Genomic DNA, 20,504 nt, shown 5'->3' on the forward strand with positions numbered 1-20,504 from the left:
ATATATATATATGAATATATGTATATATTCATATATATGAATGTATGTATATATGAATATATGAATGTATGTATATATGAATATATGTATATATGAATATATATGAATGTATGTATATATGAATACATATTAATGTATGTATATATGAATGTATGTATATATGAATATATGAATGTATGTATATATGAATATATGTATATATGAATATATATGAATGTATGTATATATGAATACATATTAATGTATGTATATATGAATGTATGTATATATGAATAGATGTATATATGAATATATGTATGAATGTATGTATAAGATTCATATATATATATGAATTTTCAGAGGAGGGAACTGAGGCCCATGAAATTGTGTGATTTGCTAAAAATTTCACGACTAGTCAATGGCAGAAACAGAACTGGAGCCCAGAGTACCTGATTTTTCTGTGCAACCTGTCCTGCCTTGAAAAAAAACCACTAAGATCCCTTGCTGGTTGAGTTACCGTGTGTTAGAATCTTCTGTCTTTAAAGGATGGCCTTTGTTTTCGTCATCCCTGTTTAGGGCAGAAGAGATGAAAGTCTGAAAGTGGATGAGCATCTGGCCAAAAAAGATGCCCAGGTCAGTAACAAAGCGGGAAAACATTTCCTTTACCTATTCTCCTATGTGGCTGCCTTTGCATTTATGTGAAAAAAGGAGAAAAATAGACCAACGGGGGGGCTTTTTTTTTTTTTTTTTTTTGCCTGTTTGAAAGAGAAGCCTGAGGCTTGAGGATACCAACCCTAACTTTTTGCCTGCCCCAGTGGTAGTTATCATTCTCCTTAGCTCCTGCCAGCCCAATTATTGATTTCTAGTCTGCTGAAAGTGAGAGACTTTGATAATAGATGATTGCACTGACCTCGAAAATACAGCTCCCATTCTTCTCATGTCACCTCTCAAAAAAAGAAAATAATTGTGTCTCTAATAACATTCTCTTGCGAATAGATTCTCTATAAAGCCGGTGAGAACAGATGGGGCACGGATGAAGACAAATTCACTGAGATCCTGTGTTTAAGGAGCTTTCCTCAACTAAAACTAAGTACGAACTCACATTACAATCCTTCGTGTTGTGTGTTGTTTTTACAAATGTTTTTGCATTTAGTATACAAAGATCTAGAAAAATGAAGTTTAAAATTGCAGTCTGTTCCAGTTTATTTATTCACACTTCAGGAAACAAAATGGGGAAGCTGTATTGTAACTCAAGGAAGTACTGACACTACACTTTTGTTTTTCCGTAGAGGCTGAGTAGATTACCTAGTGAGTACCAGGTAATAGATGGGGGAGGGAGGTGGCCGGAAGAAGAAACGAGGCCACCTCTAGGGTGAGAGTAGAAAGGCTTGTTCCTGTGGCATGGAGAAGCCCAACTGCTTCCACTCCACCTAACAGTTCTCTCTAGTTAGCCACTTCCAGAAAAGCCAGACACTGCAGGTGAGTCTCTGTTGACACATCAATACTGATTAACCTTCAGCTATTTCTGATATGAAGGTAAATGGTAGAATGGATCGACTCTTATCATCAGACCAGCTATTACATGGAATTGTGGGCACCCACCCTCTCGCTCATGGCATCTCCTAGAGCTGTTCTGGAAGCAACAGCACCTAGAACACTAAACCTCCATTTACGGTGAACATCTTCTGACTGTGGCTTCCAGGTGCTAGTTTACAGAACAGCCACACAGCAAGACCAAGCTTATGCTGAGTTGACGAAACGATGAGTAAACATAAGGATATTACTGTGACTTTGAAATTCTGGAATTGTTCTTTCTTAACTTTTGGCATTAAAATCACATTTGTTTTATAAAATAATGACAACAGTAAGTGATAGTTGCTTTATTCATGTCTTTGTTTGAGAAACAAAAACCAGATAACCCTAGGTCTCTCTCCAAAATTTCCTTTTTAAAAAATTTATTGGGGGAAAATGTACTTGGCTTACCAAATATGCCTGTATACTTGGTGACATATGTACAGGTTTTGCTTGGGGCAAATACTGATCAAGAAATTCGGATGCCTTCTGGGAGGTGTGAAGTAGGCCATGCCGCTTTAGGAAATGATTTATTTAGTGCAAGGAAGTCTTCAGAGTTGAGATTTCTTTACCAGAGAAAACATATTTGACTAGTGATTATAGTATCGTTTCCCAGGTGCTGCTATAAATAAAATTTAAAATAGCCCACCTTACTAGATAAAGTATTTATTATTTAACTATTTAGGTTATTTGAAATGCTTACTGCTTGAGAGAAGGGGAAAGAGAGAGATCATTGAAGAAAATTGTCTAGGGATGTTTGGGGTTTATCGTAGATGATTTCCTTAAAAAGGAACAAAAGAAAAACAAAAACTTTTGTACCCAGATTTTCATGGTTTAAAGAGAGAGGTTTTTAGCTTGCTACTTGATCTTGTGCGTATCAAATAAAAAACTAGAATATATTCAAATGTGCTCAACTGGGTTGCTTTAAATAATTTTGTGGTGCTTCCTTTTAGCATTTGATGAATACAGAAATATCAGCCAAAAGGACATTGTGGACAGCATAAAAGGAGAATTATCTGGGCATTTTGAAGACTTACTGTTGGCCATAGGTAAGTCTTCGAGTGCTAGTAAACTAAGTTACTCTGCACTTGTTTTCACTCAGTGACAAGGCCTGTTCCTTTTGGGCAAGAATCCTGGCTGATCCATCTTTTTATGCTCCCTACAGCCCCCATCATGGTCCAGGATACACACAATCCACTCAGCAAATATTGTTAAATGAATGCATGAAGAAGTTATTTTTTTAAGTCTTTTTTCTTTTTCTTTTTTGAAACAGGATCTCACTCTGTCACCCAGGCTGGAGTGCAGTGGTGTGATCTCAGCTCACTGCAGCCTCAACCTCCCAGGCTCAAGCAGTCCTCCCACCTCAGCCTCCCAAGTAGCTGAGACTATAGGCATGCACCACCTGGCCCAGCTATTTTTGTATTTTTTGTAGAGATGGGGTTTCACCATGTTGCCCAGGCTGGTCGTGAACTCCTAAGCTCAAGCAATCCACCCACCTCAGCCTCCCAAAGTGTTGGGATTACAGGTGTGAGCTACCACATCCAGCCATCTTTTTAAATCTTACTTTGCTTTTTAAGTTTGTATTTGTCTTATGACCGTGTTTAGCTTGTAGACTTCTTGAGAGCTGAAATATTTTTTTTCTACTGTCATTTTTATTGAGCTTTGTTGAAAACTGAGACATAGGCAAGGCACCGTGGCGTGCACCTGTGGTCTTATCTACTTGGGAGGCTGAGGTAGAAGGATTGTTGGAGCCCAGGAGTTCAAGGCCAGCTTGGGCAACATAGCAAGACCTTGTCTCTTTATAGAAAACCACACACACTTACACACACACACACACACACACGCAACTAAGACCTAAGCCAGTTTGGTAATCTACCATATTTGGTTATTTATGAAAGATATCAGTGGCTTTTCTTTTCTTTCTTTTTTTTTTTTTTTTTTTTTTTTTTTTTGAGATGGAGTCTCTGGCACCCAGGCTACAGTGCAGTGCCACAATCTCAGCTCACTGTTGACTCTGAATTGCTAAAAGATAGGCCGAGGAGGCTAAGAAAGGGAAAACCTTCTTCTTCAATTAAAAAAGTAGAATTGAGATCAGTCTTCATAATTAGTTCTCAGACTGTTCCAGTGGTAATGATACAACTGATTAATTTTTTTTTTCCATTTTATATTGTTAATCTTTCTTTCTTTTTTGGTGTGTGACGAAGTCTCGCTTTGTCGCCCAAGCTGGAGTGCCGTGGCGCAATCTCAGGTCACTGCAATCTCCACCTTCTGGGTTCAAGTGGTTCTTGTGCCTCTAGCCTCCCAAGTAGCTGGGATTACAGGCACATGCCACCACACCTGGCTGATGTTTGTATATTTAGTAGAGACAGGGTTTCACCTTGTTGACCAGGCTGGTCTCAAACTCCTGATCTCAAGTGATCCACCCACCTCAGCCTCCCAAAGTGCTGGGATTACAGGCTTGAGCCACCACCCCTGGCCTATATTGTTAATCTTTATATTAATTCTGCCTGCTGTTTTTCATTTGGTGTTCTTGCTAAGCTGTAATGTTTGAAAAACTTTATTGAGACGTACAAACTCTCATTCATTGAGCCAAGGAGCATTGTTGGAAATATATCATTGAATTATGTATTACATTTGGGCTATAATACACATTATTTTATGATGTTAAAAAAGACCTTATAATTCAACTGAAGTTCAAAATATGTCACACTTTCATTTTCTGTTTCAGTCTACCATTGGAATAAACCAGTCTTTAAAATTTTTAATTGAGATATAACTTACATACCATAAAATTCATCCATTCAAAGTGTGCAATTCAATGCTTTTTAATATAGTCACAAGGTTTTGCAACCATCAGCACAATCTAAGTTTAGGACATTTTAATCAGCCTCATAAGAAACCCTGTAACTATTGACAGTCACTCTCCAATCCTCCCCACCCCCTGGCTCCTGTAATCATTAATCTACTTTCTGTCTCTATAGATTTGCCTACTCTGCATATTTCATACACAAGGAATCCAATACAATGGTCAACACATAGTTTTTGACATGAAAAACCATCTGAGCTGTGTCATCTTAGAATCGTGTAATAGGAGCATACTAGCTGCCAAATAAAAACAAATCCAGCCTTAAGTAAGGAGAGGCTTTATTCAGAAAAACTATTTCAATAGAGAGAACATGTTGATTTCAGAAACATGCAAGACTCGGCTGGGTGTCTCTAAAAGACAGGGGGAAAAAAATGCGCAAAAGTTTCCAAATCCAACAGAAAAGTCTTAGCAGCAACTTTTAATGTTGGGCAAGCACGAGGGTGTGATCGTTGGGGATTGACAGGAAACACGTCTGGCGGTGGACAGCTGGACTCTCAAGATAAGCTGCAACAGAGGCATGTTCTGCATTTTAGGGCTTGCTCGGGACTGGGGACAAGCCAGAGTTCAGGAACCTGTGGGAGGAGAGAGGCCTGACGCAAGTGTGGTCAAGACAATGAATAGGGTAGGGAATGGGCAATTATGAATACTTGGTCATGGTAATTAACTCTAACGGACTCCCAAGCTTCCCTGCCTATGGTGCTGGGTGGTGAAGCCTCCTTCCCACTAAAACATACTGCCACCTTCCAAAACTTTCAGATACAAAGAACAAATCTAGTAGGTAAGAACATAAAGCAGAAGGCAAGCTAAAGGGAAGAAAGGATCGTGAAGGGATTGTACGAATCTAGTTGGCAGGGAGGTGACTGAAAAGCTTAATAGGATGAAAGTGGGCATCATTATTTTGTATCAGGCTATTATGGCTTACTTGAATGTGAGTTTACTAGTTTAAATGGTTGGTTTCTTGTCAGAGAACTTCATGTAACAGTTTTATTCTAAATGCCGTGTTTGGGTTTCTAATACATTTCTCCTTCTATTTCCCTTAAATCACTTACAAAAGCCAAAAGTCTTTTAGCTTTCCTTAGGAGAGTCTATAAGCCACGATGTGAAAGTCAGTTATTCTTGTTCTGAGCTCCAAAATTCATTATAAAATCCATTCACTTTTGGTTGGATTCCTACCTAGAGATCAGATGTAAGATTAGGAAAATAATTGTGTTGCTGTAAATAGGTTTTGTTCCCTACAGACTTTTCTATTCCTATTTTCGTTTTGTTTAAAAGATCATTTAGTCTTGCATTTTTGTCAGTTTCCTTTTTCTTGTTTTATTTCTGCTTTTCTTGTTATTTCAAAATAAAGAATTGGAAGATTGTATTTTTTTTTTTTTTTTTTTTTTTTTTTAGGCAACTGAATTTAGATGACAGGTACTTGTTCTAATGGAGTCACTCTAACCAGCCTGTAAATTCTACTCCAGTTATTTAAAAGAAAATTCTTTCCATGGGAAAAATTGCTTTTAAATGGAACTCCAGTGCCCCTTCGTGCCTAATGAGTTATTTGGAGCAACAACGCTGCAGTTGTCAGGCCCGAGTTGTTCATCAGTAGCCCGAGATGTTAGTAGCTGAGCAGTGTCGCACCCTAGGGAGTTATCAGTGAAAGCGTAGGTGTTCGATGTGTCTGGGATCCAGAGATGAGTCAGTCGCTGTGGGAGTTTCTTTGGCAGGTAATTTTATTTTCCCCATGGCTGGAGATAATTACTGTGCTAAAGTTCTGTGCAAATATGACGTTAAAAGGCTTTGAAAATCAGGGTAAGCAGCCTTTCTTTCATTCCAAGTAAAAGCCAGTTGTGGGGAGGGGGTAGAATGGTATGACAGTCCAAAGAATCTTTTTAAAAAACGTGTTACTTACTATAGATTAACCCAATTTCTATTCCGTGGAGCTGAACATTACTTTGCTTTTTATGACAGTGCATTGTGTGAGGAACACGCCGGCCTTTTTAGCAGAAAGACTGCATCGAGCTTTGAAGGTTGGTCTGGAAAGTTCGTGTGCATTCTTAGCGTCCCTTAATTCCCTTGGGGAAGTATGCAAATAGTAGAACAAATATTTAAAAATTAGTTATTTTAATGTAATTTGAACATTTTAAGATAAATTATATTACAGCAAATCAAGGTATAATACAGTACACTCTTTACACAGACACTTGATTTTCTCTTCAAAATAAACAGACCTGGATTTATGAAATAATTTTTTTTCTAAGTAGGTATAGCTTGATTTGTATTTAGCTAAAACAGTCTCATTTTCTCCAATATGACAAGTTTCAGTAAATGCTAATATTCCACTTGTATGAAAGATGAAAATTTATGTATAATTTTAGATTTTAAAAGTTCATCCTCTATTTTAAATAGAAAATGAGAAGACAGGCCGGGTGTGGTGGCTCACGCCTGTAATCCCAGCACTTTGGGAGGCCCAGGCGGGTGGATCACAAGGTCAGGAGTTCAAGACCAACCTAGCCAACATAGTGAAACCCCGTCTGTACTTAAAATACAAAAATTAGCTGGGCGTGGTGGCAGATACCTGTAATCCCAGCTACTTGGGAGGCTGAGGCAGAGAATTGCTTGAACCCAGGAGGCGGAGGTTGCAGTGAGCTGAGATTGTGCCACTGCACTCCAGCCTGGGTGACAGAGTAAGACTCTGTCTCAAAAAAAAAAAAGAAAAAGAAAAAAAAGAAAATGAGAAGGTAAAAATATGACTTAATGTTGATAGAATGTCATATTTCTTTTCCACTTAGATTAGTTTTCTACAGTAGCTAATTTGTCTACTAATTTGTCTCATAGGTTAATAGTATTCTAATCCATATAGAGATAGATACAGAAAAGTATTGACCACATTATTTTCGCCGCTTCACAGTAAGTGCAGGCAGTAAAACTTGTTTTAGAATGCCAAACCTCAAACTTGAGACCCAGTAGATCCCGTGGCCTCTCAAGCTGCCTTACTTAAAATAAACCCAGCTGAGTGGGCGGCCTTTAATGATGCCGTAACCCTGTGTTTGCTTGTCTGTCTTTACTGCCAGATGATGAGCTCCATGAGTACAGGCTCTTGTTTATCCTCAGACCCTAGGCCAGGGCCTTGTGCACAGAAGATGCTTACCTCGATCTCTTTACTGGCCATTTTCTGCAGTCCCGCATGTACCTTCAAAGTTATATCCCAAGTGAACACATCCTTTCCCTCAAGTCACCCAGCCCCAGATCTGCTCCCCTTCCCCTGTTCAGTCATCCCAGAGAATGGCCCCAACAGGAATTTGCCCAACTCTCTGAAGTCATACCATTACTCCCCAGCCTTGTTGACTATGCCTCAGCCACCCCAGGCTTCTTTCCATTCCTCAACTGTGGCAAGTCTATTCTCACATCACAGTCTTTGCATCCATTCCTTCTCTGGAATGCTCCTCCTCTAGATCTTTCCCTAGCTGACTCCTTCTCATCTTTCAGGTCTCAGCTGTCCTCCTGAGAGAGGTCTCCCCTAACTATACCAGGCCGGTTGGTTCCCTTTCAGTCACTCTCCACGCCATTTCCAGCTTTATTTTCTTCATATTTCTGATCACTATTTACTTAAGCAATAGTTAATTTGCTTTACTGTCTGTCTCCATCTACTAGAACATAAGGTCCACGCAGACAGAGATATAATCTGTTCTGTTCACCACCATATGCACAGCACATGGAATAATGCCTGGCTATAGTCGATGCTCATAAGCATTTGCTGGACATAGATGAATGGAATATCATTTAGTATGTTGGCCATCATTAGGTCAAAATCCACCTAACTGCTCAGCTAGAAATTTTACGCTATCTCTCTTTTTCATTATCCTGTAGTGACACCTCATTATATTTTGTCAATCCATTTACATAAGCAACTCTCAAATCTTCCCATTTTCTCCATCCCTACTGCCTTTATTCTAGGGATGGCCACAGTCATCTCTTTCCTTAATTACTCAGTCTCCTCAAGATGAGTCTCAAAGCCTCAGTCTTACTCCCTTATCTTCACTCTACTCCTACCTTGCAATCTGTTTCTCATGCTGCAGTCAAAGTGATTTTCTGAAACCACGAATTTGATCTGATCTCAACATTCTGATGTTTAAAATATTACAGTAGCTCTCCACACTTAGGATAAAGTCAGAATTTCATTTCATGGTTAACAAGGTCTGGCCTTTCCAGACACTTTTCTTGTTATCCCTATTTGTTACTTATGTATCCTTGAACGTGGCATTCTTTCTTGCCCTAAACCTTCACACCTGCTATTTCCTCTACAGGACCTTTCTATCCTCCCTGCATGAACCTACTCCTTCCCCTTGTTGACTGTTTAGTCCTTGCTTAAATGTCACTTTCTCAGACTTATCCTAATCCCTAATGTTTCTTAGGCCCCCCTGAAGTATGCTCCCATGGTACCCAATATTTTCAACATGTCAGACTGTTGTGCAATGGCTTACTTTCTTGCCTGTATTCTTTACAAAACTGGAAGCTTAACATGGGTATCTTATCTCTGTTTTGCAGCATTTAGCATGATGCTGGCACAGAGTAGGTGCTCAACAAATATTTCTTGAATAATGAATGATAAGTTTGATAATAATGAATAAGAATCACTGTAGTTGAATATTTTGCACACCATTATCTGATTCTTATAAATATAAATCTCCATGTTGCTTTGTGACCAATGACATTTGTATTGTGAACACCTGCATTTCTTAACAGGGTGCTGGAACTGATGAGTTTACTCTGAACCGAATAATGGTGTCCAGATCAGAAATTGACCTTTTGGACATTCGAATAGAGTTCAAGAAGCATTATGGCTATTCCCTGTATTCAGCAATTAAAGTAAGTCTACTTTTAAAAATAGCAAAACATATTTTGCCCTTCTCTACCCATCTCCTTACTCTTATATTCCTTAAAATATAAAGATATATGACTTAGATTTCTCTCTCCTTGTCAATGCATACATGTGTTGTCTGAGCTTAAAACAGTAGCTGCAGTGTCCCTTATTTTCAGCTCTAAAATCCCAGGCATATAATAGACACTCAATATTTTTTTTGGTGTACTAGCCACTAATTTTTCTTCTTCTGTGAATTACATATGCAAATTGTTTACCTGTTTTTATATTGTACCGTATGTATTTATTTCAGTCTTTATGACAATGTAAGTAAAGAAAAACATGTATTTTAAATTTCCTCTCTGTTTTACATGAGACAGCATGGTTCTGCAGCTTAGAGTGCTTCTCATTTCAGTATATAGGAAACTTTCTCGTTTTATTTAATAGCTGTATATCATTCCATTGTTTGTGTATTTGTACTCACCATAGCAAACAGGCTTCCAGTTTATTGCTATTACAAACAATGTTGTATAATGCATACACCACTTCCTCAGGTACGAATGTATCTTTATGAATTCTCAGAAGTAGGATTGCTTAGACAGATGTAAATGCATTTAAAATTTTGACAAATATTACCAATCGAATTCCATTTTGCAATTCCATGAGGAATGTATGAGTCTTTCTTTCTCCATAGCCTTGGCACAGAGGGTATTTTCAAACTTTTGGGTTTTTAAAACATTTTTTAGAGATGGGGTCTTGCTCTGTTGCCCAGGCTGAAGTGCAGTGACTGTTCACAGGTGTGATCATAATACATTGTAGCCTAGAACTTCCGGGCTCAAGCAATCCTCCTGCCTTAGCCTCCAAGTAGCTGGGACTATAGATAAACTTTTGGGTTTTCATAGTCTGATAGGTGAGGAATTGTATCTCAGTGTAGTTGTAATATACATTTTTCTTAGTATAAGTGAGACTGAGTGTATTTTCATGTTTTAAATAACATTTGTATTTCTCTTTCTGTGATCTGTCTTTTTACATTCTTTGTCCACATTCTTTTGGGTTTTTGTTCTTTTTGGTCAGTTTCTAAGACCTTTTACACATAAGGTAGACTAACCTTTTGTCTGGTCATATTTCCCAGTCCGTTCTTTGTCCTTTGACTTGGCCGAATGTATTTTTTTCCAAGCAGAGGGTGCACATCTTGTTTAATTAAATTTATCAATTTTTACAGTTTTTTTAATTTTTTTAAAAATCTAGTCCCTTCTGTTTCTTTCATTCTGGATAAGCATCTTCCTAAAATGGGCTCCTTCCTTTCTGTTTTAAAGCATGAAAACCATTTTCATTGTTTTCAGATCTCAGTTGATATATTATACATAGAAACTTCAAATAAGTTACAAATTATTTGAATTAATAAGGCAGTAAGGCTGACAAATTGTACAAGAGGCTTCTGTACCTTAAGCTCATGGTTCAAAAGTCATAGTCCCAACAGGAAGATGGCAACTAGTTAGTGGTGAACTAAGGAGCTAGCCCCGCACCTGCTCAGCAGCCTTCCATTGATTTACTTTTCTACCTCCGTGCTCCAGACCACCTATGAAAGTCTCTAGTAAATGAGTGATAGAGAGTGTTAGTCCAAGCTGGTTCCCTGGAACAAAGTGTAAGCTGAGATTGGTGAGTGGAGCAATCCACAGTCCTCGCCTCCAAGGCCACACTGACCAGGGGAAAAGATAGGCTTAGGGCTGTCTTCACAGAGGACTTGCAGACTATGCAGACCTCTCCATCTCTTTGCTGCTCCATCTACCCTTGAATGTCTCGGGGAAATCAGCACTAGAGAGTGTTGGACCCAGGTAGACTCTCCAAGGTCTAAGCTGAGAGTTGGGTCCTAGAAGGCGATCCAGGATGAAGAGGGAAGCAGCAGCCAAGCAGAGAGTGTTTGCTCTGAGCACTGAGGGTCCAAAACTGGGAATGGAGTCTATGCTGATTAGATACCCTAAGCTGTGGATCATTATGCACCATGGACATCCTGGGTAGCTCCCAGCAGCACCCTCTCTCAAGCCCCTACAAGGCTGGAGCCCTACTTCTGTGAGGGAGCTTACACCCAGCGATGGCCCCTGGGGACACCTGGCTTAGACCACATTCCAGTGTCACTGCCAGCAGCTGGAGTCTTTGGTCCAACCTTCACTATGGCCCTACCCGCAATAGCCACCCTTGACCAGGCATAAATATTAACCTGGGTCTTTCTGCAGCTATCTTGGGAAGGTTCCTGCCTCTGACTTTACAAATGGCTTATGAATGAATGAATGAATGAATGAACATCAATCAGTTAACTAGATTCATTCACTAAAATCTTTCTCTTTTTAATCAGAGTTTTTGTTTTTGCACTAAACTTTTACAGAAAGAGATGCTGAGATGCATGAATAAGTTGAAATCAGGAACTTACTCAAAAAGGCAGTTCTCAGACTGTGCCTGGGGCTTAGCACAAATTGCATCAACTGCTCACACTCAATTCTATTTGAATCAGTCCTGACACATCACAATAGTTTCAATCATCAGAGAAAGATTCAATAACGTTAACCATATTGTAGCTACTAAGGCAGAAAAATAGACTCACACATTTTCTAAAGATTGTCAGTAACAAGGTTGAGACATAAAGAGGGCTTTCAGTTCACCCTCAGCAAAGCAGAAAATTAAATTAACCAGTGGCTCTCCATTCCCCAATGGTCTGGGTAATTGAGGCTTATTGTATTAGAAAACATTTAAGCTATTTGTAGTTGATAGAAAAGAAAAATCCATCACTGAAAACTTCAGTTTGCAATTTGAAATAATATAAGATTTCTTTATTTCTACTACCTAACATATATTATTAAGTAATCTCATTATAGTTTTGCTATTGATGAACAGGATCTTTTTAGATGGTTGTTTTTGAAATTCAGGGGGTAGAGTTCCATTTTGCATATTATCTCAGCCTATAATCCTGCCTGTCTTCTTCCTTCTACCCATTGTTTAGACATTTCTTTGTCCATTGACACCTTTCTCAGGGGGTGACTGGTGGAAAGGAGAAGACAAGGAAGAACAGAGGTGAAAACCAGTGTGTACCTCTTATTACTTATTAAGAAGATGTTATGGAAAATTTAGATGAAATTATGTTTTCTGGTAGTTTTCCTTGGTGGACAGATTCTGTGTTTACTTAATAAATAGCACAATTCCAAGTTTTTTATGGGAAAATATAGTAGCCACTCACAATCAACTCATAATCTATGTGGAGACCTGAGGTAGCTATAAAGAAACAATTGGAAGATAATAATTGAAACAACATACAATTAGATACTAGACTGTTGAGTACAGAGCTAGTAATATCGGAATTGAGAAGAAAAGACGTTTAGGGTTAGAGAAATGGGTCTTGAGCCTGCCTTTCAGGTCAACAAGCATGTGTTGAGTGTCTCCTATGGGCCAGGTACTCTGCTGGAGCATTTACCTTTAAGACCCCAGGTCAATAGGGTCTTAAAGGTAAATGCTCTAGAAACAGGTGTGGGAAGAGGCAAGAGGGAAAGAAGTAATAAGGCACTTGTTTGATTAGAGGGTCCACCTTGGGGAATATTGAGAAATAAAATCCAAGTAGCAAGATGAGTTCAGCTGAAAGAGAGCTTTGAAATCAGCAAATTCATTCATTCAATTAAAAATATTTATCAAATGCATATTATGTGCTAGGCTCAGGGTTATAATTATAAGCAAAGGGATGGGGTGGGGGAAGACATTTTCTGTCCTTATGGAATTACAACTATGTTTAATGTAAAGGAAAGCGACATTGTGCTAAAAGATCCTATAATAGGAGGACTTTTACAGGAAAGGCTTCTATGAGAAAGTCATGATTCAGATCTGGAAAATAAGTAGATATTAATAAGGCAAAAGTTATGGAGGTAAGGGAGCCAATAGAACATTCTAATAAAAGAAATGACAAATAGAAAGGCCTCATGGTGGAGGAAGCATAATGAAAAATGAGGATGTAGGGGCCAGATCATGCACGATCTTTTTGGCAATGTTTAAGGAATTTTGGCTTCAGTTTAAGAGTAAGGGGAAGCCATTGAAGAGTTCTGGGCATGAGCTCTTGAAGAGTTAGTATCAAGATCATGAAAAGATCCCTGTGAGATCTTCTTATTCTGGAGAATAAGAAGGGCTCAAAGGATATTTAGGAGCTAAAACCTAAGGGACTTGGTATAATATCTTGGTGTGAGGAAAGGAAGGTAGCAAAGATGACACTCAAGTTCCTAACTTGGAAAACAGATAGTGGGGCCATTCCTTGCAAGAGGATCAGGTTTTAGGGTTTTTTTTTACTTTTCTTTTTGGGGAGTTGGGGGAAGTTTATGAGTTTGGCTTTACATGTGTTGAGTTTGAGATGTCTTTGAGCCATGTAAGATATGTGGAGAGGTCAAGTAAGTCATTAGTGCTATGAAATATACTTTGAGCTACTTGGATGTGTTGTCTTGACTAACTGATAGAAGGCCTAATTGTTTAAAATTCTGATCAGAGATGTCTAGAAGGAGCTCTTTTTTTTTTTTTTTTTGAGACTGAGTCTGGCTCTGTCGCCCAGGCTGTAGTGCAGTGGCCGGATCTCAGCTCACTGCAAGCTCCGCCTCCCGGGTTTACGCCATTCTCCTGCCTCAGCCTCCCGAGTAGCTGGGACCACAGGCGCCCGCCACTTCGCCCGGCTAGTTTTTTTTTTTGTATTTTTTAGTAGAGATGGGGTTTCACCGTGTTAGCCAGGATGGTCTCGATCTCCTGACCTCGTGATCCGCCCGTCTCGGCCTCCCAAAGTGCTGGGATTACAGGCTTGAGCCACCGCGCCCGGCTAGAAGGAGCTCTTTTAATACAAAGCTGGAGCATTGTTGACTTGTCAGCTCTGCTATTGCAGAGCAAGACAGGAAAACCAACAGCATAAGGACTGAAATCTATACAAAAATGAAGAATATTGAGTCATATATTTTGTGAAACAGACAAATGAACAAGAAATAAAGAAAGCAGAACAATATATATAAATGCCTATTCTGTCTTACTATGAAAGTAATGCTTAACTTCTTCACTAAATGAGCCTTCTCTGAGACTTCCTTTATATTACCACTTACTCTAATATTTACCCCAGTGACAGCCGTTTCAAATATGAAACTTAAGTGATAAAAAGTGCTCACTGGGCCGGGCGCGGTGGCTCAAGCCTGTAATCCCAGCACTTTGGGAGGCCGAGACGGGCGGATCACAAGGTCAGGAGATCGAGACCATCCTGGCTAACACGGCGAAACCCCGTCTCTACTAAAAACACAAAAAATTAGCCGGGCGAGGTGGCGGCGCCTGTGGTCCCAGCTACTCGGGAGGCTGAGGCAGGAGAATGGCGGGAACCCGGGAGGCGGAGCTTGCAGTGAGCTGAGATCTGGCCACTGCACTCCAGCCTGGGCGACAGAGCGAGACTCCGTCTCAAAAAAAAAAAAAAAAACAAAAAAACAAAAAAACAAAAAAAAAAAGTGCTCACTGGTTGGGTTGCCTCAAATAAAATAAAAATAATGTGAGCATCTTACACAATACAGGTTGAAAGCCAAGTTTTACCTCCTATGAAGTCTTTTGCGTTACAAACTTGCTATCTTTGCCCTTTAAGCCTCAACCTCACACGGTATCTTTTCTGAACAACAATCTATTTTTGGTTGGCCTTGGGAAAAGGAACTGACAAACATATTCTTTAAAAATGTGGTTCATTTCACTTTCCTAAGTCAGGCAGTGTAGCAGGTTATTAAGGAGCCAGGATACAGGGATTCAAATCCTGCTTTTGTCACTTATTCTCAATAAGATTTGGGGCAAGTTTCCTAACCTGTTTTTCTCATTTTACTTATCTATTACATGGGGGATATGTATAGTACCTATTGCAGAGAGCTTTTAAAAGGGTTAAAGTAGCTAATACACATTAAGCCTTTTGAATAGCAAGTGTTTGATAAATATTATTAAAACTATAATCTTTTGAATTTTTTTAGAAATTGATGTTATGTAAGTGATGCAATCTTATTTTATTAAACCCAAATTGACATGTAACTACAATATATCAAGAAGAATCTAAATGTTATTTACTGTGAAGAAGATCCTGGTCAGAACATAATTGCACTCAGGTATGAATAACTGATGGAATTGCAGGTACATTTTACTAAATGGTATAGCTCATGAGTCTCACACCCAGGTGAATTCCCTAGTGCTATAGGATTTGATTCATTTATGGTCTCCCACTATTTATACTGTGTTTGTTCTTCATTTATTTTGTTCTTTGCAGTCGGATACTTCTGGAGACTATGAAATCACACTCTTAAAAATCTGTGGTGGAGATGACTGAACCAAGAAGATAATCTCCAAAGGTCCACGATGGGCTTTCCCAACAGCTCCACCTTACTTCTTTCTCATACTATTTAAGAGAACAAGCAAATGTAAACAGTAACCTGTGTTCCTAACAGGAATTCTCATTGTTCTATAACAACAACAAAAACGATTATTATTTTAGATCATCTCATTTATAATGTAGCGGGTCATAAATGAAATTTAAAATGGTATTAAGGATCTGCAAATACTATCCAACTTATATTTCTGCTTACAAAGTAAGAATCTTTTTATAGTTCTAATCCATTAAATATAAAGCAAGATAATAAAAATTGTTGCTTTTGTTAAAAGTAATTTGTTTGTTTGCTTTCAGAGCTTGCCAACATTGTTTGATGCCTGGTGCCAACAACTAATATTTTAAAACATGTTTCTATATAGAAGCTGTTACTGCTTCAGTTTATCACCTTGTTAATCACACTTTTCTTTAAGAAAAGAGTAAGATGAAGATGTATGTGACCTGGCCTACCCTTTCTAGTTGTGATCAAGCTACAGGAGTGGCAATGCATGAGAAGTTATTTCAGCTTTCAGAAAACATCTGCTGAAAGATTAATCTAACCACTTCCTGTCTGAATGGCAAGCATGAATTATGGTTGCTTCATGCTAAATACTACTTTCCCAGAATGGGCATTTAGAATCAAGCCTCTAAGGTTTCCTTTTCTCTTGAGTTGGCAAAACTATGCATTTAAAGAATCCCTCATGCTATCTTTGAGTGGGACCTAATATGAAATACCTTGAATGATATGAAATAGAAGAGGTAAAAAAAATTCCATTTAGAGTTATTTTCCTGGACCAGAATAGAAACGATCATACTGGCCATGTGCAGTGGCTCATGCCTGTAATCTCAGCACTTTGGGAGGCTGAGGCAGGCGGATTGCTTGAGCCCAGAAGTTCGAGACCAGCCTGGGCAACCTATTGAGACCCTGTCTCTGACAAAAATACAAAAATTAGCCTGGCATGGTGGCACACACCTGTAGTCCAAGCTACTTGGGAGGCTGAGGTGGGAGGATTGCTTGAGTCAGGGAGCCCATTTGGCAAGTTAGTTCTGTAATCAATATTATAAATGTCAGTCATAACTAAGATGATGACAGGAGATAATGAAAAAAAAAACTACTTAAATATTTGGGAGACAAAATTGAGTAAACATGGTATTCAAAGTAAGCAAGTGTCAGTCAAGTATGCCTTCATGATTTTGGTGTAAGTGATGTAGTGAGTAAGTATATCACGAAGCATTAAATCAGTGTTAATACTCATTGAGTGCTTACTATGTATGAGGTACTATGTTAAACAGTGTAGTATATTTTAATTTGTTAATCCTCAAGGGACCTTCCATGTAGATACTAACTCAGATATAGAAATGGAAGCTTAGAGAAATTAGTAACATATCACTGTAAGAGCCAGGTAGTCCAACTCCAGTGTCCAGGCTCTTAACTACTATTTTGCCTTAGAATTTATCCCATCCCAGGGCCACTGTTATCTTCGATGCCTAGTGCTTAGATTAGAACTGTGCTCAGCACATAAAAGGCATTTAATACAGTGAATCTTTATTTTAGATCTCATTTATCCTCAGAGTTGTTACACCACTTATGTATTAAGTACTTTCTGAAACAGAGCATGGTTACGTGTGTCAATATTTCCCCTGTTCTGCAGATGAGGAAAATGAGACTCAGGTTAAGTATCTAGCCCAGGGTTACACAGGGGGAAAGCCAAGGCTTAAGATCCAGGTCATCTGGACTTTAAAACTTATCTGTGGCTGGGCAAAGTGGCTCACACATCAAATCCCAGCATGTTGGGAGGCTGAGGCAGGAGGATCACTTGAGCCCAGGAGTTTGACACCAGTCCAGGAAACAAAAGGAGACCCGCCTCTACAAACAATTTAAAAATTAGCTGGGCATGGTGGTGTGCACCTATAGTCTTAGCTACTCAAGAGGCTGAAGTGGGAAGATCACTTGAGCCCAGGAGTTTGAGGTTGCAGTGAGCCACGATCGCACCAGCGTACTCCAGCCTGGGTGACAGAGCAAGACCCTGTCTCAAAAACAAAACAAAAACAAAAAACCTTATCTGTGCATGAGAGAGGATGAAGAAGGTGAGAACTTGAAGAGACTAGTGATCACGTGAGATAATTCTGCAGACAAAAAAAAAAGCCACACTGAGATAACCCTCTAACCCTTCTACGAACATCCGTTTTGCCTTTTATGCATCGGACTTCAGGCAATTACCTTTCTAAGCCACATACTCCTCTTTAAAATGAGAACAATAGTACCTACCTTATAAGATTGTTTTGATAAGTAACACTTAAAAGGTGTTCCACATAGTGCATAGCACATAGTAAACCCTCAATAAATGTTAGCCTGTATCATACAATTATCATAGAGTAGTATTCAATGGCCACATTTTTTATTGCCTTCAATTTCCACAAGGTGGCATGTCAAGTTCAAAGTGGATCCCATGGCTTCTCATCCCAATGGCAAAATCTACTTAACTTGCTTCAGCTTATAAAATGACCAAATCTAAACTGTTGGAAACGTCTTCTATAGAAGGTTTGTCGTAGTTCAGGCATCTTACTGTCACTGTAAACTCCTTCTTAAGGAAACATGTAGAATATTTAATTGAATCATCTGGTTTCTCTGGATTCCTGGGACCATCTTCATTTACATGAATGTGCGTTAGCTCTGACATGGATCACCTGCAGAATTGAGTGCATCCATGTCATCTCATTAAGCACTAAGTTTAGTCCCTGAAGATCGAAAGAAGAGAAAAATAGCCAGCTGCAGAGAGTCCCGGGCTCTGTGGTTGGTGAGCTGCCAAAACAGCAGGTTTGTACACTTCACTCTAGAGTAATAGAATGTTTGGTCTATAAGTCAGGAGCTGCAAAAACGGCAAATGAAGATGTTGAATAGGAGATTCTCTAGCCTATTTGTAAAAATGTATTGAGGAAATTTTTTAAATAGCGTACAGTAGTTCAGACCTTTCTTCCATGTACCTTCCCCTTTTTCCATTTCCCCAATTTAATGCCCAATTAAATTTAATTGTAATTTAAAATTATGGATAACCCACAATTTTACTTTGTCTTTAAAACATTAATTTTGGGGTCATATCAAACTGGGTTCAAATCCTGGCTTCACCACTTACGACAGCAGCGTAGATAACAGTGTTTGACAAATAACCTCCATACAATTCAATTCTTTAGCTGACAATAACAGCACCTACCTTAAATATGTGCAAGGATTAAATGAAATAAAGCATGTGAAAAATTTAACTCAATAAAAATTAGTTACTAATAACTGCATTGGCATGGTGAGTTGCCAGTGAAGAGCAGATAGTAAGTGTTCAATAAGCATTTAGAGAATAAATAAATGATACTTGTTTTAGTACTACTCAGTGACAATAACTCTAAAGCTCTGGACGCTTCAGAGAAACGTCAGCTGAAATCAGTGTTATTAATATGTTGTCAATGTGTCCTCCAACGATAAGAGTCAACTGTGTTCACCTCAGTGATGAGGTTGCAGGATCTGAAGAAAGTTTTCTAGGCTTATTTCCTGCCCATCAGTTGACTGTAGTATGATATGTGAGGGAGCGAGTCACTTACTCTTTCTGTACCTTAGTTTCCTCACTTGTAAAGCCAGGATGGCCATGCATGTATCATTCAGAGTAGAGTGAGGTTTCCATAAGCCAGGTTAGGTGATGCACTTACCACAGTGCCTGCACCCTTTAAGTGCTCAATAAACAGTAGCCATTATTCTCTGGCTCAGTTTGGAAGACTTACAATTGCTTATACAGTGCTGTAATCACTTGGGGGATTTTGAGATGTTGTAAAGCTACCTCTTCTAGTTTGCAATTAGCAAAGAAAGACACAGCAAACTTCTTGGCAATTTCCTGCCGGTGAAACCTTGTGTTTTATGAGCCATGGAAAGTACCCCCAAAATTTTTTGAACCCCACCCCCAGCAAACTGACAGACTCAGATCTTTCCCACCCACTCTGTTTGTCTCTCGTGGGACTGTGAGAGTCAAGCAAGTACAGGTTGCTGTGTGCTGAAGCCTTTTTACTGGTGCTATATTTCTTTCAGTTTCATCAAATTCAGCTTTGTGCCAGTTTTACCCACCAGGGACAGCCCTCCTCTGAAACCAAAGTTTGCCTATTTCTGTAGAGTTTACAAAGTCAGCAGTGAGAGAGAGGAGAAATTCAAATGAGGAGGACAGTTACAGAGTAGGAGGAAACATTGAATGGCTGCTGCAGTAAACTGTTAAAAAAGAAATCCCAAACCCGGAATACCAAAGCAGCCCATTCAGCTGAAAGGTTTTATGACACAACCGCGCATAAGAAAAAACTAGCTATTAAAACGTACATATGCCCTCTTTGGTCACAAACTTTGTGGAACTGGGTGTGGCAATAAAGAGTGATCCAGGCCACGCATGGTGGCTCACCCCCGTAATCCCAACACTCTGGGAGACCAAGGCAGGCAGATCACCTGAGTTCAGGAGTTCAAGACCAGCCTGGTCAACATGAAACCCTGTCTCCACTAAAAATACAAAAAAAGTAGCCAGGCATGGTGATGGATGCCTGTAATCCCAGCTACTCGGGAGGCTGAGGCAGGAGAATCGCTTGAACCCGGGAAACAGAGGTCGCAGTGAGCTGAGATCGTACCACTCCAGCCTGGGTAACAAGAATGAAACTCTGTCTCAAAAAAAAGTCGTCCAAAGTGACTTGCAGAGCACCAGACTTGCTGTGAAAAAACAGATGTGATTTGCCAGTTGCTATAATATCAACCACCAGACAAAAGGAAGTTTTGAAAAAGAATATTGAGATAAAATGAGCTCCTACAAAAAAGAGCATGCCACAGTGGGGTAGAAAGTAGA

General features: G+C 39.2%; 1 protein-coding gene across 2 annotated transcripts in view; it reads left to right on the forward strand.

The window, feature by feature from the left end:
- Nucleotides 1-15,944, forward strand: part of ANXA3 (annexin A3) — a 61,874-nt gene extending 45,930 nt beyond the window's left edge. The window contains exons 8-14 of one of the 2 annotated variants that reach the window (XR_007725570.1): nucleotides 556-612; nucleotides 976-1,069; nucleotides 2,505-2,600; nucleotides 6,371-6,429; nucleotides 9,146-9,268; nucleotides 15,260-15,391; nucleotides 15,550-15,724. Coding sequence is in view for 1 of the 2 variants with exons in the window: in XM_050789773.1 (XP_050645730.1) it covers nucleotides 556-612; nucleotides 976-1,069; nucleotides 2,505-2,600; nucleotides 6,371-6,429; nucleotides 9,146-9,268; nucleotides 15,550-15,609 (489 nt within the window). In the remaining variant the exon portion in view is untranslated. Of the gene's footprint in view, nucleotides 1-555; nucleotides 613-975; nucleotides 1,070-2,504; nucleotides 2,601-6,370; nucleotides 6,430-9,145; nucleotides 9,269-15,259; nucleotides 15,392-15,549 lie in introns of both variants that reach the window. The other variant, XM_050789773.1, reaches the window with a different exon arrangement.
- The last annotated feature ends 4,560 nt before the right edge of the window (nucleotides 15,945-20,504 follow it).

This window comes from Macaca thibetana, chromosome 5, assembly GCF_024542745.1.
Source record: "Macaca thibetana thibetana isolate TM-01 chromosome 5, ASM2454274v1, whole genome shotgun sequence".
Taxonomy (NCBI): domain Eukaryota; kingdom Metazoa; phylum Chordata; class Mammalia; order Primates; family Cercopithecidae; genus Macaca; species Macaca thibetana.